Consider the following 18,806-nt stretch of genomic DNA (forward strand, 5'->3'; position numbering starts at 1 on the left):
GATTATATGTTTGTCAGTTAAACAACATGACTTTATTGTCATTATTTTTAGGTAATATCATTTTGCTATTAGCCAATTTCCAAAACAGAAATTAGTCTTTTTCAACTAACCATTACAATATGCTTTACCATTATACAGAAACGTGTATTTCATTTTTGGTCCTAGTTTTTAACGATACGAACAATAAGAACCTGTGTATTTCATTTTTTTTAACATACATACTCAACAGTGCTCATGAGAATATACACTGGTTTATTTAAAATGGCCAGAACTACAAGCAAGTTTGCACTTTTAAGGTTCTTGAAGCATTGAGGAAAATTTAAAAATCCACAATTCCAACTTTACCTCGGAGGTATTTCACTTTCAGATATTCTGGGCTGGCCTTCTGTCCTGGTAGTGGATCATTTAGCATAACTTTGGTCTGAGCTTTTATGCCTTCATAAAACTGTCCCATTGCAACATGGCTAAGACCTTTCATGTACTGGCACACTTCATTGTATGGTTCTAGTTGTAGACATCTCTAGGAGATTAAAGGAACAAAATACCCATAAATCAAGAGAGAGAAAGATTATCTTCAAATAATCTAACCTGTCTGGTCAGAAGACCACCTGAAAAGATTTCCTGATTATTAAAATCCACTTCCATCACTATTTTCTTTCAAGTGATGCTGAGTACTTAAACTGTGAGCAAATGTAAGAAAAAAATATTTTCAGTTTTATTAAAGGGAAAATAACCCCCTGCCAGTGCAAATGTGCTTTGCACACTTTAATTGTTATGAAGACAGATCATATTTGCTCTAACAATATTAGCACTACAGAAGTGTCAATGTTAGCTAGATGAAATTAGAAAAAATATTCTCCTGACAGTACTAGTAATGTCATTTTTGGCTATTTATATATATATATAGTGCCACTTCTTCCATTCATCTCTTCACTACTTCATACATAAGTACACTTCTATGGTAGTCAACTATTTACCCTATGTCCACTTCTCTGTCTTGGAAGTTGAAGTGTCTTTTTAATTACACCAGTATCTACAAATTATATCAGGTGAATATTTAATATGTGCATAAAGTGTTCTTCCGATTAACACAGACTCATTTATAAAGGGATGGAATAGTTTCTACATCTTATTTCACTCCTTGTTTTAAGGATATCGACATACAATTAAAATGTGCCTTTATTGTTCTATCTACAAAATGAGGTAGTTATTTAATGCCAACAGAGATAGGCAAGACTTTGTTTACCTATGGCAACAGGCACATTTTTGCAAGCTCAGTCAATTGCAACATATTCTGAATTTTTCAAAAGAAAATACTCCAGAAAAATTAGATAAACATTGAAACTTATTTTACATTTAAAATTCCAAAGACTAGTACATTTCATTTTTCACTAGATATGAAAAAGCTTTAGGTTTCAACTAGAACTTAAATATTAGCAAGAACACAATTACCAGTTTAAAAAAAATACATAAAACACTTCAACCAGAGATTGGTTTTAAACATACACAGAACAGTTAGAGAAACCATCTTAGTTTAATCAAAATTCCATTTTTAATTAAAAACTGTAAAGTTTTATACATCATTTACGACAGACTTCACCAAAAATAATTTTTGTTTAAATGCACACACATATTCAGAAAGAAAAACTTCTAAATTTGTATATTTTATTGCACTCACTGAATACAAGTCCTTGTTAAACATTTTAATTTGGTATTTACTTAGGGCCTGCTTACCTTAAAATTCTTTAGTGCTTCATCTAAACTGCCATGATGATAAAGCATCATTCCTTTGAGCTGTAGTGTCTGAACATGATTTTGATTTAGCAGTAAAGCCTTCTGGAAGTTCTCTGTAGCAGCATCAAAGTTGCCAAGCTCTCTAGGTGATTCCATAAAGTGGAAAGTGAAAAATATAGAAGGCAACAATGACAACAAAATTACTTGTTAAAGGTTGCCTTAATGTGTCCAAAGGGGATATCATTGAAGAGAAACACAGTACTAACAGAAAATTTCTATAACAAAAGCAGTAATTTTGCAACTATTCTTCTGTGGTAATAACAGAACAGCTGCACAAAGTTTTGACTCCCAGAAATATGTGCTCTGAAATACAACCCCACAAGACCACAAATCTTCACAATCCTCAGCAGACATAAAACTGTAAAAACACATACCTATGGCATTTCTTCAGAAACTAAAACAAATAAAACTTCCACAGAAAGCATCCTTGGAAAGCACTACCTTTGACAGGTCTTCTCAGTATAAACACATTTTTAAAATTTACTAACTACTTAAATGCTGATTAAGAAGAAAGCATATGGTGTTTGAAAACTGAAACTAACTAAAAATTTATTGACTGAAATTACTCCATGTGCAGGACAGCTGTACATGTAAACAGACAGTAAAAATAGTCTTGGAGAAACTGTCATGAGAAAATTAAAACAGAAATAGTACACAATTTAAATTATCTTCATTTCTTTTTAATTCAGTACACTGACTTCTTTAACTTTAAGGTTACAAAATTCTTTCCACATCAAATTATAACAGACAAAATTAATCCAAACAAGAGCAATACTTGGAAAAAAAAAAAAAAACCAACCCAAGATTTACTAGTTTTAAATACATTTGCCAAGAAGAATTTTTAGGCAGAATAGTGATTAACCACAGATCTTTGGTTCAAAATGAATGCATGAACACTGAAGTCACTACATTTGAAGCAGGATTTAATAGGCAAAATTTTGTAACTCATATTTCACAGAAAGGTAAAAAAGGCTAAAAATTGTCTACTTTCACTTAAAAACAATTCTTCAAAAGGTATTTTTACACATTGTATTTAAAACTTATTTGATGCAGAAGAAAGAGAGCATGAACTTAAGATGAAACATTTTAGAAAGAAGAACTTTAAAACTGAAGTTAACTGTGCCCTGGAGAAATGAGATTGTTATTTCTGCCTGTTTTAAGACCAGAGTGTTCATGAGGAAGTCATTCAGACTCATGGTAGTTAGTCAGTAGTTACAGTGTACTCAGCTATTAAAACAATCCTCTATTCAGATTCTGGCTTCTCTAACTGCTGAGCCTATAGAAGAGTCAGCAATAACTGCACTTTGTACATTAAGTTCTTTAAAAAAAAAAAAAAGGTAGTTTCTCTACACTCCTGCCTCTATTATTTCCTGAGGATCAGAGAACTTTGGAGGCATGGGACACTGAGAGGGATTTTAATTTTAGCAGATTAGATCAGGGATATTCTGGTTAAGTAACTTTTGGTTTGTAAAACAACAATGCAGTGCAAAGTGAGATATTTTAAGGCTTGCTTTTTCTCTCCTTCAAAATAAAACTTATTCAGATTAAGGTTTCTTGGGCACAGGGTAGAACAGCTGATCAACTAGAGAGGCAGTTCCACATCCAAAAAACAGAACAAAAAAGTTAAAGCATTTATTGAAAATGTAAGAAAGCAACTGCTCATCTTTCAGACTACATTACTGACTATCATTTAGCACCTTGAAAGTACTTGCAAACCACAATAAGTATCACAGAAAAACTCACGAGGAAATCAGTGATTCTACATTGTGTTTTAAACTTATATACTGTGGTAAGTCAGGTACAAGTTCACAAACAAAACATTTTCTTAATGAAAACTGCCATTTACCTAACCTTAGGAGTTAGAAGACTGAATTAAAAATACAAAGCAAAACTAGAAATTATTTATATTGAATATATCCTGATATAGCCATACCAACTGCAGGACCTACCAAATACACATTTGATTCTGCATAATTTTGTAACAAGTGTATAAAACTTTAAGAGTGCATTTTAAAGAACACAATCAGACAGAAATCTGACTTTAAAACTACTTCTGAATGCAATTACCTGTAGGCTTGCCCCAGACTTTTATACGCATCTATGAAGTCTGCTTTCTGCTTCAGAGCTTCTTTGAATGATTCAATGGCTTCCTACAGAAAGGGACCAACAAAATAATTTATCACTTACTACACTGATTAAATTTCAGCATCCTCAGTAATTCCTAGCCATGGATTTACAGTTATTCATCAAAACCTTTGGAAGAAACAAACAAGGCATATATTTATTACAAAAACTACAGAGTAATCATCATATAACAAATGAAATACTGAAACATTCTTTACAGTAATTACAGATTTAGCTGGAATTCCTTAGTCTAATATCCCACGGGAATGAGCAGTTCTTTTAGCATTTTAATAGAATTCAGAGATGAAATCCCTTCAGAATTAATAGCTTTCAAAGCTCCCTATGGCAAAGCAGTCTCTTCTCACAGTCTTCCTTCTTCGTTCATAATACACCTCTTATTTTTGGAGTCCAAAAGTCTCCTTCAAATCGGTACTCTGCTTTTAATTGTTTTATTGTATTCTTTGTTATTCGCACAGTTAGCAAACACTCTCAAGGGATTACAGAGTAAGTGATCACCTTCACACAACAGCACATACTGTTGCTATGAGGAACACAATGTAATAAAAATAAAAGCTAAAAATATATGTATATGGTTAAAGAAATCTTCTTCAAAGAATTTCACTAAGAACTCAGCTTTTCAAACCGTACTGGCTATACAAATTGGCATATGCAATACTGAGACTTAGAATTAAGGACGGAATAAATCAACTACTTTATATTACTAAGGAATGCCTGAAAAGTATCTTGAAACCTACAATACAATAATTTAAATGCTGTAAGGAAAGCATTTTCAGTATCTTCAGTAGACTTAGAAATTCTTATTTAGAAAAACTATCAAATATATTTTGAGCACTACAACATGCACAAAAATATCTATTGAACAAAAAATGTAAGAAAATCACCTACCTATTATTACTTATTAATTAATCTATTAATAAAAATTAACCTATTATTAATAGGCTCATGTTCTCTAGAGAAGTTTTAAAACCAAGATGATTATTCCCAAAAGCAGTGACTCAAAACAATCTCTTCACTCTGCCACTCTCACCCCCAATCTCACTTTTCAGAAGATATGTACAGCTTTCCTATAAGAAGTCTGAACCTGACTGGAAGCTAAGGTATACCTGTGGATGAAAAGCCACTCAGTCATAATCTCTCTGAACTTGAATATTAGAGAGGGAAGATGCTTCCTTTGAGGAGAGAAACTGGGGGAAAGGAGGTGATGCAGAAATGTGTTGATATGCATATCAGAAAGAAGAAAACTTTGCTTTTATTTTGCAAATTGAGACAGTATTATTTTTTTCAGCTGTATTTTCACCATCACTTTCTGGGGTCTGTTGCCTACATCAAAAATCAGAAATTCAGACTGTTATTAGCAAGTAACTCATGTGACTGCAATAAAATACAGAGAGTAAGTTCAATGACTGCTTGAACGTCTCACAGCATACACTGAGAGCATAGAAAAAATACCAGCTTGGGTACTAAAAAAAATGAGGAAGTAGACTGCTAAAAAAAAGGGAAATACAAAGAGTGGTGATTGCCTATGAAAGATAGTGGGCCAAAACTCAGGAGTTCTGGGCTGTCCTCTGGGTTCTTTCAGGATTTCTTCATACAACTGTTAAAATCTCAAGCTATTAGCAGAGGTTTAAAAAAAAGCTTCCATTGTTGGAATTCACTGTTGGAATTTAGGAATCACACATTTGCACCTTTACTTTTCAAACTGAGGATTTCAAACAACTTATCTAATTATTCTCCCCTCTGAAAAATGGCAGCAGTATCTGTAATACTTTACAAGCAAGAAAAGGGTGCAATATTACTACAGCTAAAACATAGAGAAGTTTTGAGTCACAAAATGGTGAAAAAGTAAAAAAAGCATGGGAAGAACTTACTTCCTTGATGATTTTCAAAACTGAGTGAGCACCTCTGTTCCCTCAGTTTAGATATCAGCATTCCAGAAACAAGATATAACTGAAATAAACATGCATAAATGCAGGCCTCTCTATCAGCAGTTTACTTGATTACCTTCTAGCTCATTCAAGGAGGAATTTTAAATTATTTTTTCTCTTCATCCGTTTCTCCTTCCCAAAACCTAGAGAATCTCCATTTTGTTTTGAAATTTTGAACATAACCATACAAATATTAGCAGAGGTTCCAAATACAAACATCTTTCAAAGCACTCCATAAACATGTCAGTTATCACTGATTTACTAACATCCAACTGGTTCAGTAAGACCAGCAGTATTTACATGTCATATGATGAAGTATTACAGTCAGCAATGGCACATTTTCATTTTGGTTGCACTCTTTTGTCTTAAGAAGTCTTCCTTATGTGAGAGAAAATACATATATCAACAATTATAATATTTCTATTATTTTATGGAAATAACTTCGAATAGAGGGTATTGTTCTATATGAACTATTAGTTAATACAGCTTTACCTTCAAAAGTCCTCTGTGAAAAAACGTTAAGCCTTTATAAAGCATAGCTATAGGCTGGTTTTTGTTCAGTTCCAACGAGTGCTGAAAATCATCATGGGCTGTTGCATAATCCTGTGACAAAGCAGATTTTAAATGACAGAGGAAATAAAGAGGAATACGTGCTTTTATTTCATAAAGCAAACTATAGAACTTTGTTTAATATATGAAGTCAGCCTCAGTGCTAAGCAGCAATTATTATCAACTCCTAATCAGAACATCAAAGAATAAGGAATACACCTCCAACTTTTCAAGCAACCACTACATAGAACATAGTAAAGTAAGTGAAAAAGACAGCTGGAAACACAGTGAAATCAGAAGAATAAATTGGGAAAACAGCTATTTAGTATTTACACAATCTTTGAAGACAAAGTTTTACGCTAAAGTATTAAAAACAACACAAAAATTACACAGCAAAATAGGATGTTAGCATTTTTGTAGGGGTTTTGTTTGTTTGTTGTGAGAAGTGGGTTTTTTTAAGTATATGGAGCACTTACTGCCTTGGCAATAAGTTTTTTCTTTTTTAGACTGGTGTTCACCAATACTAGTTAAATGTTGTAGGTTACAAATCAAGTCAAAATCTTTATCCATATGCTACTCCTCAAACACACAAAAAAATCTGAAATGTGCATGCAATATATTTTCCCTTTGATTCTCTGCATTAAACAGATATGCAGATGATATACTGAAAGAATACCTCTGAACTGTCAAAAAGTCAACTACAGGAGAATCAAGGCTTTTGGTGTTATATTGTTTGGGGCTTTTTAACTAATTAGGAAAGAATGTAACAAAAGTAACAACTGGCACAAACAACAACAAAATAATCAACAACAACCCAAACAGAATCCCCAAAATCCACTAACCTCAGATATGAAGTAAAGGGTACCTCTGTGCCTGTAGAGTCGTGCTGATGGTTGTAGTTGAATAGCTTTGGTTAGATCAGATAACGCTTCACTGATTCGTCCTAGTGGGGACAATATCTAAGAGTATAAAACCACAACACAGTTTAGAGCAAACAGAGTGAACAGATTTGTTTTAGAAACATGAAGATTTTTCTTTTCCATGTTCAGCTGTAAGAGTAACCATATTTGCTAAAATAGGTTGGAAAGTTCCACTATAAATTTCAGTACTTATCACTTTTATAATATATCAGTGTAAATGAACACCACCAATAACATTTGCAGAAACCTAGTATTCTGAATTAAAAACAAGTTGGTCAAAACAAAATACTCCATTTCAAGTTATGTCAACATACTCAAATGAAAATGTAATCAAAATACTCTCATAAAGCTAATTTTGAAAAAACACTCCTCTCAATGGAAAATGGTCTATTTTCCAATTATTTGAATGCCTTTCACATTTTTAGATCAAGATTAACACTAAAAATATTAAAACTGTGAATATTATGGCAGCTATCATTATACAGTATGCTGGCTTTAACATACAATACAAACTTTTGATTTGTCTACAAAGCTGCATCTTGAAATCCATCTTCTGTAATTAATGTGGCAAAACAAAACTTGATTTTCAAAATAAAAAAATATATGTGAATCTGAACGATATTTAACTTATATGAACAAACATAAAACCAAAGCATTTCATTAAAAACTCATACTTTATAAGTTTGGCACTTTAACAACTAGCACTAATAATACCTTTACTGAGGTGATGGTAGGTGCAAATAGTAAGGGGTCAAGCAATATTTGAATTCATTTCATACCAAAAAAACCCCAAACTTGCTATACAGTATGTTAAAAACTGAAAATTTAAATGTCATTCTCTTGGCTATAGTAACTACGTATGGTCTATGTTTTATTTGAAAAACATTCCACGAATTACAGTGAGAGCAAATACATATGTTTTAAAAAAAAGGAGGAATATTCACAGAAGAATGCAGAGAAGAGCTTTAGTCATTAAATCAGTGAAGAAATACTTGAAAATACTACATAACTGAAAATTCTCCAAAAGTCTGAAAAGAGACAAAAAATGCTCACTTCTGCTCGCTGTTCAAATACTTCAGGATGATCTGGTTCTAAACTAATCACCCTACTGAGCTCAAACAGAGCAAGTTCAGCATTTTTCATATCCTGAAAAGGAGAAAAATTAACAAGGTGAACAACTGTGCATACTTAGATAAACATACTCTCATGATGAAGGACAACTAGATTGGCTAAGTTTCTGAAACTGTATCAGTTTACATTAACATAAAGATGTAGTATTCTACAAATAGCTGAAAAATAACACCTATCTGCTACAAACAAGGAAAATAAACTTTGTTTGTACACATCTCCTTTGTGTTGTACCTCTAACAATTTATTAATATAACTGTGAATAAACATTAGATTTATGGCTTTGTAAGTCCCTTTCTTGTCAGCAAAGCTGGCTCAAGCTCTCGCATGAACTCCAACACATAGTTATACTCACACCCACCAGTGTTTTTGTCAGCACTGTCTGTAACTTAACCTAAGTGGTACTGGTGGTTGATTCCATCAGCATCTTGCCCATCTAAATTTTTATATTTTCCTCAATAAATTGTAGGATGGAAGCAGTTACTTAATTAGAAAAAAAATCCAAAGTGGTTATACAGCAAGTTCTGTATCAGATTTCATTGATCTTTTTCTCCTTTTTCAGAAATTTTCCATGTGCTTAACACCACCTTTGTGTCTTGGAAGTGTCACTCACAAAAACTTTTATGAAGTGAAACTGTCAACATCATGGAAGTAGGACAGCACGAAGACTTTGTGGTGTATTCATCAAGTTCTAATCAGTCTATCTATTCCTGTTACAGGCCTTCTTATAGTTTAGATTCAAATAATTCAGTCGGATACTAATTTAATTATTATCTACTTACATGTAGTCCTTTTTTTCCATATGCTATCCCTCGTCCATAAATTGCACTAACCAGCTCTGGTTCTTCCTGTTAAGATTTAAAACAAATAAAATACTCAGTTGTGGTGTGGTTGTTTTGGTTTTGTTTGGGGTTTTTTTGTTGGGTTTTTTTTTGTTTGGTTGGTTTTTTGTGGGTTTTTTTTGGTTTTTTTTAAAGCTATCTTTCTTCAATACATATTTAATTCTAGCTGATCCAATGTAGTAAGCAATGAACAATCACAGCTGCCAGGCAAAGAAACTGATTGCATCACAGTCTATACTTTCATATGTTCACAATTTCAAATTCAATTTAATGGAATTGTTCTGGAGTATTTGTCTGGTAAAAAAGCAAAACAGAGTGCAGTTATAGTATAGTGCCAGTGACCACCTTCCAGAAGATATGTACATCAACTTGACTAGTTGTAACCTTACTGGCAATTATATAACTTGTCTAATGTCACTGAACTGATTACAACCATACAATTCAGCCATTCAAAGCTTATATTGTATGTAATTTAAATTTGAGATTTAAAATTTGGACACAGGATATTGTGACATCTTGATGAAATTTATATTCAGGCAGCAACTAAAACCAGAGGTATTCTACCACAATAGTTCTGCAAAATTCAAACCAACCTGCCTTGAGTTAGATTTAAGTTCATGACTTTCCTACTTCGAAACTTAAGGGGGATGCATCTTACACAGTGAATTTACTCTTCTTGTTTAATGCTATTTACTCCAACCACAGTTTCCCATTCAAATTTCAAGAACTACACAGCAAAACTGTTTTCTCAACAGAACAAAGCCTATGCAGTCAGCTTTCCTGAAAACCAGTTAGGAATCACATCATCTTCACACCTGCAATCAACACAACTGTGCTATAAAAATTTGTAGCGCAGGCCTGGTCTTAACTGGGAAAACTGCCAAGAAACAAACTCACTCCCAGGAAATAAGCTCTTCCATTGACAAAACAACAGAATACATGGCATACCAATGGTGGCAGTTTGCCAGAGGTGAGCTGATTCCAAGTCTACACTTGCCAACACCAACATCAGGTAACTTCCTACCTCTAACACCATGGCTAAGCAAAGCTGTTTTATTATTAAATGTTCTAATACTCACTTCATATGTATTTAAAATTGCCTTATGGAAGACAGAGTGAACAATCATGACCACTTCACAGCTTTTCAGGCATACTATGAGCATCATATTAATTTAAACTGAGATGTGTGCATTGCAGAGGTACTCTATTAGATACACACTTCTCACAATATCTTGCTATAGTCACTGTATCTTGCTTATCTTCATATTAAGTTTTCTTCTGAATAAAGACAGGAAAAAATATGTAAATGCAGTGATGTTGGAAGAAGGATTGCTCATTAGGGTAAAAAAAAAATCCTCACATTAAAAACAAATCAGAGATCACTGAACACCTATTTCAAACAATGAAACAAACAATGAAACAAACAAAAACAAAAGCACACGAGAAAAAATATATTCTGGTCCTCAGATAAATTCCTAGGAATAATTCCATTAAATTGCCACACTTCCACTCAATTTAAGTATGAGCCATATGACATTTTAGAAGAAACACATGCTATTATTTGCAGTATTGCTTTCAGCTTGCATTTGTGTACTTCACCCAGTTTAGACGAAAAAATAGGTCCATGCTTCTGGCAGACTCAGGTTTTTAGCCATAAAAATACAGTATATCAGCTTTAGTTGAAGCTTATAAACTGTTGGGGCTGGTTTTGTTTTAAAAGTGACTACCTCCTACTTAACTGCAGAAGATTTTGAATTCATCATCTTGGAAAAAAACCTTCTTCAAGATTTTATCAGGAAAAACCCCACAATGTTGAAGTATCAGTTATGTTTTATTTATATATTAAGCTAATCAAATGCTTATCATTGAAAAAGGATAAACCCATCATACAAAATCATTTATCATCATGAAAGCAATGCATTACCTGCCACACATACTGTCAGGGTTTTTTTCTGACAGATGTTACTGGCAACATGCTGTCACCCCAAAAAATCCACATTAAAATATCTCAGCCTACAGATTAAGAGGACAATCTAAGGAACCTGAGCTTTGCAGAGGTCAGGTTGCTCAAAATGTGTGACTTTTTTTTCGAAGTGACATGAAAACTTTATTTCTACAGATCAGGAAAATACTCACCAAATAACCAAGATACTGATCACTCAGTTCTAAGACTATGCTTATGTTTGGATGGAAAAGAAAATGAACAAATAGTAGAATAATTACTCTCATTTTAAAATCCTTAATTAAATATTTGTTTCGGTAAAAGCCCTATGTTGCAATGGGTAAAGTTATTTTTTAGGGGTCCAAACAGAAAACTTACCTGCAGCATTGTTGAAAAATGTCGTATAGCTTCATCATACAAGCCGTTGCCAATCAACACGTAAGCAATTGCTAAGAAAACATTACAAAAGTAAATAAAACAGAAAAAAAAAATCTTTGTTTTTAATATATTTTACAATGGTTGTATTTAATATAAGTTCCTACATTGCACTGAAGATTAAAGTAGCCAGAAGATTCCTGAACTCCACCAAAATGATATGACTTCCCTTGACCATTACATAGTATTCATTATTTACTCAATTCACACTGTGCTCCTCAGAATTGTTTTGGGGTTTTGTGGCTTTTTTTTCTCATTTTTACAGGTTTTTCAGGAAAGAGTCTCTGTTTGCTACCAAAGTACTTAGGATCTGGAAAGGTACCATGATTCCAATTCAGTAGCCAATTCATGTTTTCTCAATTCAGAGTCAGCTTGGCTATCACTGACTAACTTTTTTTTGGATAATTCCATTAGAGAACTTCCCTTTTTTGTACACATTTTGTTAAACCTTATTAGCTCATAGTAAGTTTTTCCTTCATTTGAATTAACTAGAAGTACCTCAGCTAAACTGATTCCAATATTTATAAAAATGAGACTGAAAAACTACAGTGTCTTTACCTATGTTATAATTATGGAAAGCTTTAAAGATCTTGCATATCCACCCACTTTGAAGTAGAAGCCAAGTGTTTGAAAAAGAAACATGTTCCTGTAATTCCTGTTGTTTTAGAAACATGTTCCTGTAATCTCCACAAGATACAAAAATACAGTCAAATCACAAGACTGGAAAGCTGTGGTTGTGCTTGCATGACTGAAGTTCAGTTCTGACAGCTGAATATCCCAACATTGTTTCATTTCGCATGTTTTAATCTCTTGCAGTTCTTAACTCTGGATAAAGCTCTGTTTACACTGCCCACAAAATCCAAGTATCTTTTAAAGAGAACTTTTCCCCAGGCAGTTTGTTCAAACAGCTGGCAGTGGAACTAAGAGCAAGGATTCACCTTTCTCGTTACTTAATAATGCGTTTTAGCAGTCATCCAAAGAATGGAAGAGGCACCTGTTAGCTTAATTATTTATTCAAACACGAGAAGAGACAAATAAGTCAGCTAGAATAAAGGTATTTTTAATAGGACACAGACACTTCTCTTTCATGCAGGCAGAGCCACATTGTTTTGGCAGTGTTGCTAAGAGCTGTTCATTAAAGGAGGGAAAAAGTTAAAGGAAAGAAATAAGAAATGTATTTAATTCAGAGCTTGTCTCATTCTCAGAGCATTTCTATTATGCAGAAGGAAATATTGGTGTGAAATATAAGCTCTTTCCTCGATACATAAAAAGCTTTACTTGGTACAAATACATAGCATTGCCAAAAAAGGGAAAAAAATTGGCAGAGTGAACAACAGGTTGAAGAGCTCTTGAATTTTCCTCATTTCATTCTCCTCCAAGACTATACAGTTATTAGTATCATCTTAGGATTTCAATCCCAGAACACAGAAAAGCTGGCATGTAAAATAAAATTAACTCAAAAAAGTGGAGGAAGCAAGATAAAGAAGACTCATATTGTCACTCAATTGTCCTGCTCATAATTACTTAATTTTGTTTATCCAAGACACTCAGCAAAATGCAGGGGATCATACACTATGTAAAACTATGGCAAGTGGTTGATAGCTAGTAGCTGATACAGTATCAGCTTCTTTTTAAATTTTTTTTTATTTTTTCATCTTTAATTAAATATTACAAAAATGCAAGTAAGTATTATGAAAAATCACAGGGTTAAAAATGGTCCACTAGCCAAAGTATTTGGGTACCAACATTGCTTCGGAATGCCCCGTACATTTCCACTGCTTTTCCTCAGAACAGTTAAAAGTAACACGCACAAAGAAGAAGGACCCAGGCTCCACTATGACATACTTGGAATAAAGTGGGTAGGTAGGTGCCAGCCTACATGCCAAACATGAGGACAGAGACCTTCTGGCATAGTTTTCCAAGTCTACAGAACAGTTGCTAAAAGCATCAGATATTTTCAGCTGAACAGAAGTTTGGTATTCCTTGCAGGATTCCATGAACGTAGTTACGTACAAGAGGAATACGAAAAAAGATTAAGCTCTCAAATTTTTCTGGATAAATCTGTGCAGGCAGAAATTATGTTAGGAAAAAAACTACTTAATTGTTTTTAGTTCATTAGACAGGAAAAAAGTCTCCCCTCACTTATATAAAAGATTGTCTGCTGCCTACCTTGACATACATTCTCAAAAATCTCTATGCTGTCTCACAATACCGCTGCTTCCTACACAGGATACCAGTTTGGAAAAGCAGTGTAAGTAACTTTTCTGAAAGGACTTAAGGAGGGAGTATTTCCTGTTGCTTTATTTGAAATTTCTTTTTTTTCACACTGACTGTGCATTAAAAACAAACGTCAGCTAGCAGCCTAGGATGTAATTCAAAAAGCCTTCCTGCTGCCTATAAGTGTTGATAGGTAGAAGGTGTGGAGAGGGGAAGACGGATCCAAGATCTATATTTGATAAAAAGCACATTGAATTGATAAAATTTTCTGGATGTTTTATTAGTTTTAGTCATCAATAACAACAGTAAAAGGAAAGCAGGAAGTAGCTGAGCCTGTTTAAAAGGATTTATCAAAATGCTTTTTGAACATCTGCTTAAGAAGACGCGGTGAAAAATTCTATTGGACAAAACAGGAAAGATTTTTAGCAAGATAAGTATTTTCTTTGTATGACCAGGGAAAACTCACCGTATTTTCAGACTTATTGGAACACTTTAAAGTTAATGCATCTATAAGGAATAATCAGTTTATTTTCAAAATGTTGTACTAATAATCAGCACATCATTCACTCGCACAAACCTTATACAAGGCATCTTACCCAATTCTTCATTTGTGTTGTCATTATCAGTAGCAAATGGAAATCGTTTTTGCTCTGCAAGCAACTTCGCTTGGCTCTGTAAAACATCATGTTTTTTAAGTATTCAGCAAACAACAATAAAGAATTTAATAGAAAATCCATGTCTTAAATCCTTAAGAGAATGCCTTAAATAGCAAAGTTAAGACTAATGTGGTTGCATTAAGGTAACAATACAAATTCAATCCTAGTCTTCCACAGGGAGAGAAACTACTCTTCAATCAGATTCTGCTGTTTTCCTCTCTAACATAAGGCTAACCAAACCTTTCAGATGAAAGAACATTGTCAGCATTTTACCAGTGGCTGTTTCTGTATTACATCTGTTTAACATGAAGTTTTGGAAGTCTTTCTAAGACATGCTATTTCATATGAAAGTTCATACTCTTTACTCCGTTAATTATTCCTTTGTCTCCTCCAAAGGGAAGGATACTGCAGAACAGTAAAACATTGAAAATAAACACTGAAAAGAGTATCACTCCATCAATACAGAAAAGTGTAACTTCACAATGCCATATGAAAGAGTCTGTCCTTTTAACAATTACTTTCTATCAGTTTTAGACTTTGTTCAGCCAATTGTAGCCTCATCTAGGATGTCTGTTCCCTAAATAATGCACCTACAGAAACCAATACTGTTCAAGACAACCCCTCAGAAATATAGAATTACTCTACTCTGTTCATTTTCACAAGTATTTTCCATAGATAGTTGTAAGCCTAAGAGAGTAGTTTATGTTAGAAAAATAAAAAATATTCATGTCATTAATACGTCTTTCAAAATGTTTTAGGAAACAAGAAGAGGGAAAAAATAACTTCTCTCTCTGTTCAGTTCTCTTCTTTTGCTTCAACTAAACAGCTTCTCTACTGTCTTCTTTTCATGTTTTTTTGCCTGTCTAATCAAAAGTAGCCACGTTACTTGTATCCACAAAACATATTTCACTTATCTGCAAGGTGCAAAAGTAACTGGTCAAATCCCATTTCACATTTTCTACCCCGTGCCATCTAATAACGAGAAGAAAGTTTGGTCTGCTCTAAAAACTTGAGCATTTTGGAGGGTATGAATGATTAGCAAGTGGATTTTACAAACTTCGTTTTTACTGCAATAAAAGATAATGTATGAGCTCTACATTACACCATAACACTCTGCAAATTGTTACTCCACCTACTACTGCACTGCTACAGTAACAGAATGGAAAAGTTCTTCTCCTTTTAGAAAAAAGTAATTAAAAGCCACTACAAGAATGAGCAGCGTTCAACAGTTATAACAACAAGTAAAATAAATCTGCGTTGCAGTCCATACACATTTACAAATCACCCAGTCTTCGAAACACAACCTTTTTAAATCATCAATGGTCTTTGAGTAATTTCCAGAAACCCTAATTCAGAAAGTGATCTTTAACACTTAATTCTGCAAAACATTATTGTTCTATAATTGTCTTAACAGTAGGAAAAAACTCCACAACCTTTTTACTGAAGTATAACCTCTTCCTTGGCGGATTTACAAAAAAGGTCTACACTTCTTTGTCTGCAGACAAAGATATAGCATGATTCCACACCAGGTATTCGAAAATAAGCTACAAGTGGTAGAATCTGGCATTACAGTAATTTCCTATGGATTACAGGCATGCATGTGACAGCAAGAGAAGTACCACTACCTTGCCTCTTTTGTCATTACAGAATAACAGAACAGTGGTTGGTTCTTGGGGTGGCAGAGAAAGAAATCCTTCTTCAACAAACTCTGAATTCAGGTACAGGTTAGACATTCTGCAACTCTACATGTAAAATCTGTGAGTCATGCTGCCTTCAAGAAACGGGAGAAGAATTTTCATCACATCACCAGACCCCAGTAGATTGATTTGTTGCTCTCTTTAAAATAACTTTTCTTTTTTTGTAACAGGGAAATGTCTTACAAACTAATATACATTTCACTGCTTTAGAAAGAATTGCTGCTGCTGTTGGACTAGACTAGACAGAAGATCTGGCCAATATCTAATGAAGTAATGTCTAAGGAGAATATTCAAATTAAATAATTGGCTTGGTGGATTTGCTGTAGAGTAGTTTTATTTCCAAATGCCACCTTTGGAGAAGTTGTTTCCAATTACAATTTTGATTCCATGCTCCCCTATAGCCAATAATTCCTACAAATTTGCCAAAGCTTCTTTATATATTCATATGGGAATTATTTCAAGATTTTCAATACCTCTGACTACACTGGACTGAAGAAGTAACATCAAACCTGTGTTCTGATGTAGACTGAAGATTATATTTGCTCAAGATCAAAAGGCTAACACCAGTGTTGCAAGAAAACTCAAATTACAAGATAATCCTCTTGAAGTCTCTCTACCAAGAAATGCTCTTCTTCTGTTAGAATATTCACCACATGCCACATCTACATTACATTTAGAGAAATATGGCCTGAAGCCCCTAACTCTTGTCTTTGCACAATGTTATTTCTGTAGTGATTGCAAGTCATTATTCCTGCAATTATACACATTTTGTGGTAAAACTCAGGAAGCTAATCTGGGTGAAAAATAATGCACCTTCCCCTATTTCAGGCATAGCCCCTGCACCCCTAAATGCAAACAATTAATCAGTTGACTAATTGAGGTGAAGGTTAGCTTTCAGTGAAAACATCAGTCTCAATTACCTGACAGCCCTACAGACTCGAGATGGAGCACTACAAAGTAATACTTTTATGAGCAACAAGAGTTCATTCATACTTAAGTCTTTGGCACCTGCACCTACTGATTAATAGATTCTACTCGTAGTTACTTCCCTGAACTTCATTCTAACTGGTTAAGGAGCAAAAGTGATCTGCAACTTCAACAATCTATTAAAATTGTTCTGTACATTATATTCTTGATATCATACCAGAATTTTCTCTGTGTTCAGAGAAAGCATAGATTCACAAGACGATGACCCTCCTATGTCACAATCCGATTCATGGAAGTGCAAAAATGATGAATCTGGGGGAAAAGAAAGAAAATACCTTTAGGAATACCTTACATGTGTGTTCTATTATCACATCTCACATCTCCTCACGTTCAGCTAAACAGCTTCCCCACTGGGCACTCCACTGGAAAATTTTCATGAAGTGCTTTCTGCTCACAGCACTACATCCACACAGCCAGGGAAGCAATAGTTTACATGACTACTTTTATATAGTTAGTTTTCTGTCTACTTGTGCTTCTGTTTTTGGCTAAAAATAAATGAAAATAAAAAGGTACTAAAAAGGGGGGTGGAGGTAAAAAAAGGAGGATGCTGGAAGCAAATAACAAAACTTTGGGGTAGACATGTCCCCTTTTAGCATTATGATTCCATTCTCTGGCCCCGGAAATAATAAATAAAACTATCATTGCAATCCCAGAGAGGAAATAAATGGAATGGACTGTACAGAGGCAGGGAAAGAGCTGCTGTTGGAGATTCAGAAAACAGAGATATAAAGACTAAAAAGCAGCCAGAATAGTAAACCATAATTGACTGACCACATACAAAGGTCCCCACAGGTACGCTAAAAAGAAGGGCATTACAAAAAGGGTAGGATTGATTCAAACCTATAAAAAGTCAAACACAGCTTGTTGAGAAAAAGTTTAAGACACCAAATAAACAAGTAATAATAAAAATCAACAATCCCCCCAGATTGATATACTATAGAAGTCACTACTTCCTCTATATGGTGCTTTAATTGCAGAATTGGTACCTCTAAATCTTCAGGTCCTAAAGCTTCTATTATCTTGAAATATTTCAAGAGTAAACAAGAAAAAGCAGATATACAGTATTATCTCTTTGAATCCATGCCACAAATACCAAATTTTATCATCTCCCCTAATGTTTGTAAATATAAGCTTGAAGCTTAGTTTGAAAGGCTGGGGGGCAGTGTGCTCTTTGACTTCTTAAGGACTGCATTTAGTTAATTCCCTATTTCTCACAATGACAGAGCTAAAAGAGAAAAAGAAACAGTCTCCTTATAAAGAGAAGTCAAAATAGCATCTAAAATAATTTCCTGTAAATAGGAACTTGGAGCTATGTTGAGCCATAAATGATAACCAGTAGAAGTTTTACAACAGCAGTAAGAGTGCTAAAAAGCAGAAGGTCAAAGTATAAAGTCAGAAAGTCCTGTGAGAACAGTGGCTCACCACCCATAGTTTCCAAAAAGACAGCAGGAGGTTTCAACACTGCCCTTTGTTCCTTATGTTGGCCAAACCCTCCTGTGCTATGGCAGTGTTATTAACATGTTACTTTTTCCTTGTTGGTGTTCATAAATCAGTGACAGTTAAGAGTTT

At 34.0% G+C, this 18,806-nt stretch overlaps 1 protein-coding gene across 1 annotated transcript in view; it reads right to left on the reverse strand.

The window, feature by feature from the left end:
- Positions 1 to 18,806, reverse strand: part of TTC13 (tetratricopeptide repeat domain 13) — a 39,095-nt gene that overhangs the window by 17,695 nt on the left and 2,594 nt on the right. The window contains exons 2-11 of the mRNA XM_064648851.1: positions 17,395 to 17,489; positions 14,494 to 14,569; positions 11,624 to 11,694; positions 9,244 to 9,309; positions 8,387 to 8,479; positions 7,256 to 7,372; positions 6,357 to 6,467; positions 3,862 to 3,944; positions 1,735 to 1,876; positions 346 to 520 (exon numbers count right to left, since the gene is read on the reverse strand). Coding sequence (XP_064504921.1) covers positions 346 to 520; positions 1,735 to 1,876; positions 3,862 to 3,944; positions 6,357 to 6,467; positions 7,256 to 7,372; positions 8,387 to 8,479; positions 9,244 to 9,309; positions 11,624 to 11,694; positions 14,494 to 14,569; positions 17,395 to 17,489 — 1,029 coding nt within the window. The remainder of the gene's footprint in view (positions 1 to 345; positions 521 to 1,734; positions 1,877 to 3,861; positions 3,945 to 6,356; positions 6,468 to 7,255; positions 7,373 to 8,386; positions 8,480 to 9,243; positions 9,310 to 11,623; positions 11,695 to 14,493; positions 14,570 to 17,394; positions 17,490 to 18,806) is intronic.

This window comes from Pseudopipra pipra, chromosome 3 (genome assembly GCF_036250125.1).
Source record: "Pseudopipra pipra isolate bDixPip1 chromosome 3, bDixPip1.hap1, whole genome shotgun sequence".
Lineage (NCBI taxonomy): Eukaryota > Metazoa > Chordata > Aves > Passeriformes > Pipridae > Pseudopipra > Pseudopipra pipra.